This window comes from Drosophila miranda, chromosome XR (assembly GCF_003369915.1).
Source record: "Drosophila miranda strain MSH22 chromosome XR, D.miranda_PacBio2.1, whole genome shotgun sequence".
NCBI classification, from domain to species: domain Eukaryota; kingdom Metazoa; phylum Arthropoda; class Insecta; order Diptera; family Drosophilidae; genus Drosophila; species Drosophila miranda.
The window spans coordinates 22580038-22590933 of record NC_046674.1 but is presented as its reverse complement, the minus strand read 5'-3'; the positions used below and the strand labels follow the sequence as shown (position 1 = coordinate 22590933).

Sequence of the window (10896 nt, the reverse complement as noted above, 5' to 3'; positions counted from 1 at the left end):
CTTCGACTCCAGGACTCCAAGACTTCAGGACTCCAGGACTACAGGACTCCAGGACTCCAGGAAGAACCAAGCCTCAGAAGTAGCGCCAAACTTTTGTGCACGGCGCCATGTTTGGTTTGTCTTTTCAGCTTCCGCTTTCTCCTTGTTTCTCGGCTTTCCTTTCCCTTTGTGAAGGGGTGTATCCCTGTGCTTGTGCTTGTGTTTGTATTTGCGTGGGTGAATAGTTGGCTTTTGTAGGGCTGCGGAAATGGGTTTGCTAGTTTGGTTGCCTGTCAGCAGGCATACAGGGTGACATTGTCGATATGACAATGTTCTTGCCCAGATCCTCAGATTTGAAGACTATTTCGGATAGATCGATAAACGATCCTCGTTCACCCTTTAGTATTATATTATATCCAGGGTGTCGGTTGGCTGGTCACACGCTCCTTGGCTGTTTATCCCCAAACTTTTCCAACCCGCAAAAGTTAAATGCAAGAGCATAAAAACGGGAAGAAGACAAGGCCGTCGTTCTTGTGTTGGCCTTCTGGTCCAGTCGTGCCACTCAAAGGGGCAGCAACAACTCGAGAAATTGTCGCTGGCTGTCGTTTCGCCGAGCACGTCAAAGTTGCCGCCAGCGTCGGTGCAAGTATGTCTTTGTGTCTTTGTGCCCCAGCAGCATCGTCGGGTGCACCACCCATCACCGCCCCTCGGCCCGCTCGCAAGCCCGAGCTGCGGCTCGAATTTATGCCACGACGGGGCAAAAACAATAAAAGCAACAATCTCTCTCAGTGAGAGAGCAATCAGATGGATATATATGTACCCGCAGAAAATGGTTGCCGTTGACTGCGTGGGGAAGCCATGGACCAATCGCAGGCCGCTGAGGTGTGGCCTGCCAGACACGAGGGAAATATCGCTCGAGTAAATTTCCCTTCGGGCACTGTGGACTGTGGCCGAAGCGGCTAATAATCACTTGAGACATGCGCACAGCCACGGACACGATGACACGGGGGTTGGGAACGGGAGTGGGAATGGTACTGCCTCTCATGCAACCCTTGCAGTGCCGCTGCCCATCTCCCATCTCCTCTCCTCGTCACGTGCAGCGGTGGGGTTCCCAGCAGTTGTTGCTCTGTTGCTTTTGTAAACAGGCGCAGGCGCAGTGGCGCGACATCTACATCGTCATCGCCGAGAGCGCCGAGAGGGTGAGTGAGGACTCGCTGGATGTGTATGAGTGTGTGTGAGTGTGTGTATGTGCGGGGGTACATTTCAGAATGGGACTTTTGGCACTGCCGACGCAGCAGCGAAGGGCAAAGTGAAATGCTTTGATTCCGCTGATTGTTCGATCACACGCAATCTGACAGCGAAAGCAGCTGGTTGTGCCTCCTCGCTCTACAGCGGAACCTCAATCTCAGACAAATAGTCGTCAACAGTCAGCCCCAAGTCCGTCAATTCGAGACCAGATTTATTTTCAGTGGAGCGGCAGCCATAGAGCCCCGTGCAAGTGTCCGGCATTCGTGTACGAGTACGAGTACGTGTTTATGTGTCCGTGTTTTGTTTTTTTGCGATTTTTTTGTCCAAGAGACTCGAACAGTGAATTCGTCAACCGGCGTCAATAAAATGTTGGAGTTCTATCCGATGCCCACAAATCTGAATCCAGTCGCTGGCGGCCTCTATTCGCTGCAGCAGAATCACGGTGGCGCGCGGTTCCTGGACAGTCCGAACCCCGGTGTCATGACCAGTGCCACAGCCGCCTGTCTAGGCGGAAGCAGCAACACGAGTATCAGCACCAACAACAACAACAACAACAGCAACAGCAACAACAATAACAATGTGCACATTAGCAACAACAATTTGCCAACAAGCATTTCCGGCAACAACAGCCCGACAGCAACAACTTCATTAACGGGGCCCGTAATTTCCGCACAGCACCAACAGCAGCAGCAGCAACAGCAACAGCAACACCAACACCCACACCATCCCCACCATCAGCAGCATCCCCACCAACAGCAACACGCAGCCTCGACCACGCCAGTGCCAATTAACAGCTGCCCCACGCCCACAGGACACAGCCCCAACAACAGCAACCACTCCGCCTGCAACACATTAACAGCTGCTGCTGCTTCTGTTTCTGCTTCTTCTGCGGCAGCGCCGCCAGCAACAGCTCCCTCAGTCGCCTCCTCGTCATTAGGCGGAGCAGCCACGGCTGCTGCGTCTGCGACCTCGACGACGGCATCGGCACTGGCATCGGCAGGAGGAGCGGCAACAGCGTTGGCGTCGGCGGCAGCATCGAAATTGTCTGCCGATTGTAGTGGACGCACAGGTATGTTCCAAAAGTATTTTGCACCGGCAGTCGAGGCATTTTCCGGCTCGTTCCGATTCTGGGGTTTTCACGCTTTTCGTTTTTGGCATAGTTGCGTGTGCCCGGCCTGCGGGTCGGAGCGGAGTCCTTGGGCAAGCGAGGCGCCTTTCTCTGCACCGGAAGTGCGTGGCATGGCCCTCCGGTGCTGCCACTCACCTTCACGAGAATCGAGATTGTGCAGCGCCCCCGCCTCAGATTGTGTTTGCAGTTTGCGTGAGATGTTCTGAGGTTTTGGGTCTAAAGGAATTTGTGTGCCAGTTTTCCTTATAATTTTCATTAAGAGATGAGTATTTCTCAAAAAAATGTAACTTTAATTGGCGTTTCAAAAGCAGTTGAGTACTCAGTGTTTTCCTATATACGTGATATATGTACAAAATAGAGTATTAAATAATAATTTCCTGAATCCGTAGGTCACAAATGTTGTGGAAAACCTTATATAATAAAGTAGTTTTCCTGGTTTTAGATTAAATAAGGATCGAAGTGTAAATAGTAAAGTAATTGGTTTTAGACAGAGAAAGGACTTTTATATCATATACTGATTTCAGTCCATTAGAAATCGACAATATATTCGACAATTTCCCGAGAAATTAATGATTTCACATTATAATTTGGTCGAGTTAACAAATATTTTTGAGTGAAAATTATTCAGTTGTTTGTTAAGCCCGTGTCCCTAGGCTGTTTCTACAGTAACAGTAATTATTTTACAACTAATTGCAAATCCAGTGAGGCATTCATAAACAATATAACCAGAATTTTTGGCAATTAACTTGGATTGACGGCGATGAGCGAGATCTGCCAATGAATTCAATTTGTTTGCAAACATCAATATAAATTCAAATTTTCTATCAAAGCGAATATTGGCAGTGGCACACAATGGATTATGAATTTATGATAGTAGGGACATGCCACAGCGGGGGCGGACCGAAAGTATTTCCAAAAGTATGAACGCAAGTTGACCACAAAATAATTCTGGAAATGAACCTGGCTGACACTGCACGTCCGAAAGGGGCGTGGTGAAACCAATAAAAGGCTATTAAGGCATGCCACACACTGGCACTCGCACGCAGGCACACACACATGCCATGGCATGCATCCACACACACACTCGCACACACTCGCACACACCGCACAGTGCCCCAAAGTAGGCAACACTTTTCAGCTTAGCTGCAACGAAAGTGTTGCTGGGAAAACTTTTGCGCAATTCCCCCGAAATGCAAAGTGTGCAAACAATGTGTGATGCATGTGCAGACCTCGTCCGAGGCGAAGTGGATGATGGTGTTTGGGTTTTTTAGGATCACAAGACTTTCGAGAGACTCCGCCCCCGCTGCGCACCTCACTCACCTCACCTTAAGCCTCTGGTAGAAGCGAATGTGGCTGCCTGCTCTTTTGCCGACTAACTTGAGATTTGCCTATGAAATTTCTATTAATGTTTGCATTCTGCCATTTGGCAAATGGCAGCAAATAGTTTCCGGTTCCGCTTCTACAGTTACCACCCGGATCCCCCCTGTCCTGTGTGTCATGTCAGGTTGGAAATCACTTAGCTGCTTTGGAGACCCGACCCACACTGCGCCACTATTGTGTGTGTCTCTGTGTGTGTGCCCACCCGGAGTCTGAAAGTCTGAATTCAACTATCAAGACAGGCGGGGTCGAGGAATGTCGGTGCGGGGCACGTGGATGGGGCATGGGGCAATCCCAAATGGCTGCAGCCGGATGGGAAGGCAGTGGCAGGCAGACCACGGAAATGAGCACACTCAGTGTCAGGTATTTCACCGAGCGTATCAGCATACATATCTGGCTTCTGCGGTGGCTTCAACTTGCTCCAGCCTGTCTCTGTCCCTGTCCCTGTCCCTGTCCCTCTCCCTGTCCCTCGACTATCTCTGTTGGGCTTTGTTCGAGGAGGAGCGGAAATATGCGCCATATGCATAGCTCTATGTCACTTTCATTTTGAGATCCAGCAGGTAGAGATAGCATGGGCTTTAAATTGCTGCCAGCGGCAATAATTAAAGCTGTCAGAGCTGTCTATCCAGTCGAGCTGCCAAAAATCTCCGTGGCACGTGGACTCGGCCGTAGTTAGCGCCCCAAATGAGGCTCCGGCTCCCCAATTTATCTCCATAGACCTCCGCTTGCCTGTCAGTGTGTCAATAAATGCACCATATACTGCCACAGTGCGAAGGAGGAGGGGCCCGATAAGCACTCTGATACCGCTGATACCGATAAGAACGAGGACACTTTCGACGCTGTTGTCTATTAGCTGGTTATATTTCCCGTTTATCGCCGCATTGCCGTTGGATTTATCTACTGTTTAATCTATGTATTTGACATGAGTGTGCCGCACTTGTTTCCACTGTTTGCGCTTGTTGCCTGTTTGCCCGTTTGCCTGTTGACTTTTTCAACGCCAGCCCAGCTCAACCCATGCTGCGTTATGCGGTCTTCACTGAGTCCCTGATTTGAATAGGTCCTTTATGTCCGCCCTTTGATTGCTGAAACAAAGCAAGGCTCGGGTCGAGTTGAAAAAGAGCAATCATAGAAGAGCAGCAAATGCCATAAATCTCGATTAGATTACACAAACGAAACGTCAATGGAGAGAACACGACCCAATATCGCACCACCAAAGCCGGGGACCAGCTCAAATCCGAGTTCTAAAAAACGTCCCCATTCTCGGGTCTGGCTTTATCAATGAATCATCCTTTGACGCCCAGCAGCACTTTTTGTTTCGCGCTGCCAAATCCGTTATCGACAATGCGATTGGTTCTGATGTATGCACTGTACAATGCACAATAGCGGTAGAGCTGGTCCAAGGGAACACGGTATAGGGCTCCTCTTTGGGGAGGGCTTTGTCAACTTCACGCTGCACTGGCTTAGCTCTCAAAGCGCTGGCGCCCCTAACAACAAGCTTCTCCCCTCAACGCACGCCCACATCTGCATAGATATATGTACATGTACGCATACGTACGTCTATCGTAGATATGGCAGCTGTGGGGTCCGCCATTGTGCCAACCATAAATCATGCACATTTTTCTGCCACTGAGCCACAGCCATATAATATAGCACCACTCTCCACTCCACTCCAGTCCCAGTCCCAGTCCCAGTCCCCCATCCTTCTGGCTGGCTGCTCATTTTTCAGATGCTTCCATACATTTTTCGTGGCGGTCGTCATATATTTTTTTTATGTTTACTGCAGGCAGCTTTTGCTGTATTTTCGGGTACTGCTTTTTATGACTGGTTTACAGTTTCAAGAGCTCGTCTATGGGGAAAGGGATGGGGATGGGGATGGGGATGGGGATGGCGATGGGGATTGGGACGGGGATTAGTCGCGTTCTGCCTCAGAGTGTGGGTGGGCTAGAGGGACGAGCCCAACAGGAGGAGGATTCATAAGGGAATTATGTACATATAAGGAATTGAGATCTCATGCATGTATGCGTTTTGCATGAAATAAAAAGTTAGAATCAATTTAGTCATTGTCAGGGCGTACAGAGATAATCGGGGACCCAGACCCACCTTCGGAGCTCGCACAAATACAGAAAACTTTACGTTTCAATTACGCATCAGCAACCTTTCAATACAAGCTGTTGCAGCCCGGTGACAGATACTTTTGCCTTGCCTCCGACTCTTCCGCTGCCTCCCATGATTGCCAGATCCAGTTCGAGGAGAGGCGCTTCTGTCTCTTCGGGGCCAAGTGCGAAACAATGAGGACAAAAACAAGGGAGCTGAGACATTTTCACACGATTTGATTGTCAGCGTCGTCGTAGTCGTCGTCCCCGTTGCTGTCATCCTCCCCGACGCTGTTCCTGGCACTGTGGCAGCACATGTCATGATAATTTTGCAGCGACATGTGCTGCCATCACGTATACGCCACGCACGCCAGTGAAGGCTAGCGGGTTGGGGATAACGGGTAGGGTTGTGCAGATTTCCGACTGCCACTAACCATAAGCACAGCGCAATCGATTTTATAACTCACTAACGTCTTGCCTTCCCTTCTCCTTCCCTCTCCATCTCCATCTCCACAGAAGTGGGCCACATCAAATGCGAGAAGAACTTCGAGCTGTGCGAGGGCTGTGGCCAGAAGATCCACGACCGCTATCTGATGAATGTGGGCGAGGCCAACTGGCACGAGCAGTGTCTGGCCTGCTGCTACTGCGGCATGCAGCTCCACCACACCTGCTACGTGCGCAGCTCCAAGCTCTACTGCAAGATGGACTACGACCGTTTGTTCGGGGTCAAGTGCGCCTCTTGTTGCCACGCAATCCTGCCGCAGGAGCTGGTTATGCGTCCCATCCCCAACTACGTCTTCCACTTGCCCTGCTTCGTATGCTACGCGTGCCGACTGCCCCTCCAGAAGGGCGAGCAGTTCATGCTGCGCGACGGCCAGCTGTTCTGCTACCGTCACGACCTGGAAAAGGAGATGTTCTTGGCCGCGGCTGCAGCCCAGCACTGCGGCTTTGTGGGCCTGGACGAGGAGGATCTGCTGCGACCACGTGACGGACGTCGGGGTCCGAAGCGACCCCGCACCATTCTTACCTCACAGCAGCGTAAGCAGTTCAAGGCCTCCTTCGATCAGTCGCCTAAGCCATGCCGCAAGGTACGCGAGGCCCTGGCCAAGGATACCGGACTATCGGTGCGCGTGGTTCAAGTGTGGTTCCAGAACCAGCGCGCCAAGATGAAGAAGATCCAACGCAAGGCCAAGCAGAATGGTGGCAGCTCGGGAGGATCTGGAGGCGGCCGTGGCACAGGCAACTCCAGCGCCGCCGATGACAAGGAGTCCAATGAGAAGGAGGACAAGTGCGTCAAGCAGGAGATGGGCGGCGACAGCTCGGGCTATCTAGGCGGACTGGACAACGCCTTTGCCAGCCAGCCACTAAATCCCAACTTGCCCTTCTCCCCGGACGGTAAGAAAACCTTATCACCAGACCAGACCGCAGATTTGAGCCGATTACTCCTTTCACAGATTACCCGGCCAACTCGAACGACAGCTTTTGCAGCTCGGACCTGTCGCTGGATGGCAGCAATTTCGACCAGTTGGACGACGACGCAGATTCCCTGTCGCTGAACAACCTAGAGTTGCAGTCCACCAGCTCATCCGGCAACCAGCACTCGCACTCGAATCCCCACGACATGTTGGCCAACCTGAACACCAGCCTGATAAACCCGATCGACAAGCTATATCTCATGCAAAATTCGTACTTCAGCTCGGAGCATTAGATACTCGAATCGGTTGAGGCAGCTACAGAGGCGTGGCGAGGACTCGCCGTCGTACGAATTTATTAGCGTTAGAGTTATAGGCTCCAGTTGCACGGCAGTGGTACAGAGTGGTGGCCCACTCCCACTCCCACTCCCATTCCCTTAACCCCAATGCCAAGGTCACGGCCACCCACGCAGAGGGGCAGCTGTTACTTTATAAATAGCGCAAAGTTGGCATAGTTGGTTTCCGCAGGAGGCATTTCGGAGACAGGCGGCTGCAGCATTAGATTCGAGTTGTAGAACAAGATAAATGAAATGTGATTTTTTTAAGATAAATAAAATTTTAAGGTTCTCGCGTTACGTTCTCTGGCGCACCAGCGAGATGGTAGCACTTTTTTTTTTTTGTTGGTCTTTCGGAAGCGAGAGCAAGCGCGATAATGCATAACATATACATATATAACGATATGTAGAACACCCGAAAGGTAAACGGTCAATGTGCACCTTATGTTTGTAAATAGTTTTAAGCCAGACAATTGTTATTAAATGTAATTTAAAGTCAATAATTGTATTAGCAAGTGCAATTTAATCTGTTCCCCTAAAATATACATCTTAACCGAGTCGGGTATGCTTTTTTCTCAAAGGTAGAGAATGGCCCTCTATACGTGCAGGAAAGAAATCGGGGAATGACCCCGTATATAGTTCGGAGGATATACAACGCCTTCAAACGACCAATCATGCTCAATGGACAAGCCCTAGACAACAGAACGTGTCTCAACAAACTCAGTAGAGATCGATGCATAACTGGCAGGCTATGCACTACTCCAGGTGAACCCCTGGATACCTTGCTAGACCTCCTTCCCGTAGATCTCATGGGAAATACGCCCTCCAATATAACAATATAAATCCCCTTCCCCCTAACAATATATATAATTTATGGGGTCGAAACCGCATCCTTCTGGCTGTTACACACACCCTATATTTCTAAACTCTTTGATGTCCGGGTATGACAAGCAAGGTTTTTTAAGTGACCGCACCTATAAATGATTTCGGGATTCCGCTCAGGCCACAGCCTGATGGCATGGTAACGGAATGCAGTCTTGCCCAGAGAGCTGGCCCACATGAGCCATTACGGATATTAGACTAAGTCTAAGTCTAGTCTAGTCTAGTCTGTTAATTTACATTGGTAGCTGGTAAGTTATAAGTTTAATTTATTATAGCGCTTTGAATCTATGAAATTGTGTGTTTACAGGCCATCTTATCATATCCGTGTGCTAATGTGGTGCACAGAGACAAGTATTAATTGGATCCGCCAAACGAAACGGTTATGCACCATCATATGTCGCAGGTGTAATATTACTCTAAAAATCCACAAATGCCAGCAATCCTATACAGGGAGAGTGTGCGAGTACGTGTACCCCCTTCCATTAAAACCTGGAACCTCGAGAGAAAACTGAGACGCCATAGTCGCAGACCCTGGCAGCGTACAAAGAAAGTTCGTTTGCAACATGTTCGTTGTATGAACTGAAACACCTACATATATACTTTATGGTTATAGCTGTATGACATTAGACCTTGGTAAATTTGCTGCGAGGAGACAGACAGCATGATAGACATCGATTAGTTAGTGCTGGTAAGCGTCGTGCAGCAGTTGAACATATGTTTTACTTTCTGGCGGGACGCATTTGTATTTTGTGTGAAAATGTTGTGGACTGGATGGATGGGAGCACAATCATCCCTATCGATCTTGCTCTTCCATCTGGCACAGTCTTGAACAGACCCCGTCTTGAAGCGATCATCTGTCTGTCCATAAATCCCGCTATCGCTATCACATCGGCACACCTTTCGCTATTGTTCTGCCTCTTTATTTATTATACACTATCCCCCACAGTAAAACACATTAAACTAAACAATCATCGAATTATCGAACTACGCTGCTGAAAAAGCTCAGTGGCTCAACACCAGTATCAAAAGTACAAATTTCCATTTTCAGAATCTCATGTTTACTATGTTACTATGTTTAATGGAATATGAATAATATTGAAGAAAATTTGTTTAACGTTAAGGCCAGTCTACACTAGATAAAAAAAAAACACAGATATAGAACTCACCAGATCATCATTGCGCCGTTGAATAGTCTGTAAATATTTAATTTATTTATTTATTTATGTAATGCTAATAGCTAACAAGTGTTGGAGTTATAGCTACTGAGGCCTTAAGCTCTATTTAATATCTCTGTAAATATTTAATTACTTCATGGAGATGTATTTATATCAGGCTCCTCGCGGCTTATCTACTTTATGTCTAGATACAAATCATCTCTCACTCGAAAGTTTTGCATCATGCTTTACAGCTTGAGCCCAAGCTCTAATAGCCTATTCACCATCCTGGCCACCATCCATTTCTGGGATGGTCCGTAAAGTTTTGCAGTTTCGAAAATTCTGAGGTATTTCACCATCCATCTGTGATGCTCCTAATTTTGCACGTTTCTATGCGATAATTAGCGGATAGTTTACAAATGAAGCCCTAAACAATTGATTGCAATAAAATAATTCGCACTTAGACAAATCAGATTTTTAATCGTTCAAGACTAAACAAAAACCGAGGTGGAACGTTGTGAGTTGCTGCGGACACCGCAACTCTACAGTTATACCCGATACTAAGTCAGTATGGCTCTCCTCCGGCAGACGCCGCTAATATTAAACGACACGACAAAGAGTGCGTGCGAGAGAGACAGAAAATCAGTCTGAGCGTGACGTCGGGCGCTGCGTAGCCACTGCAAATTGATTTCTTGCTTTTGGCTACAAAAATGATCCGATCTGATCCAAATTCAGCAATCTGATAGATATGGTCGTTATCTATGATTCTGCGTTTTTAGTTTTCTCGAATCTGCAATATTGTGGATGCAACAGATTTTCGTCCTTTGTGGGGGCGGAAGTGGGGGGGGCGAAATTCTGAGATATACGTTTTATAGTGAGATCTAACAGAAGTGCGGATACTCTGAATTTGGTTACTCTAGCCTTAATAGTCTCTGAGATTTGTGGATGCCCCAGATTTTCGTCCTTTGCGGGGGCGGAAGGGGGTGTGGCGAAATTTGGACACGAAACGGTCAAGGTCCGATATCACAGGAGTGTGGTTACCAAATTTGGTTGCTCTGGCTCTTATAGTTTCTGAGATCCTTGAACTCATATTTTGCAATTGGCATAACAGACCATGAAACCTGTGTGTTAGAGAGAGACAGAGCGAGAAAGAATGAAATTGTTTTCTTGATTCTGGCTATAATAATTATATGATCTGGTTGAGATTTTACACTCTAGAACATATAGTCATCCTCTACGATTCTGCGTTTTTGGTTTTATCGTATCTTTAAAAATGTAGATGCCACA

General features: G+C 48.1%; 1 protein-coding gene across 1 annotated transcript; it reads left to right on the top strand.

Moving 5' to 3' along the window:
• The first annotated feature begins 1336 nt into the window (after positions 1-1336).
• Positions 1337-7546, top strand: LOC108153641 (LIM homeobox transcription factor 1-beta). Its single transcript, XM_017283744.2, has 3 exons — positions 1337-2296; positions 6343-7221; positions 7281-7546. The coding sequence occupies exons 1-3, from the start codon at positions 1594-1596 to the stop codon at positions 7532-7534; spliced, it is 1836 nt and encodes a 611-aa protein (XP_017139233.1). The 5' UTR covers positions 1337-1593; the 3' UTR covers positions 7535-7546.
• Positions 7547-10896: the final 3350 nt, after the last annotated feature.

What these genes read in the sequence shown, in the direction of transcription:
- LOC108153641 (XM_017283744.2), top strand. Translation starts at nt 1,594, where the DNA reads ATGTTGGAGTTCTATCCGATGCCCACAAATCTGAATCCAGTCGCTGGC. An exon ending in CGATTGTAGTGGACGCACAG is followed by an intron (nt 2,297 to 6,342) that starts GTATGTTCCAAA and finishes CCATCTCCACAG; the next exon opens with AAGTGGGCCACATCAAATGC. An exon ending in CTTGCCCTTCTCCCCGGACG is followed by an intron (nt 7,222 to 7,280) that starts GTAAGAAAACCT and finishes CTCCTTTCACAG; the next exon opens with ATTACCCGGCCAACTCGAAC.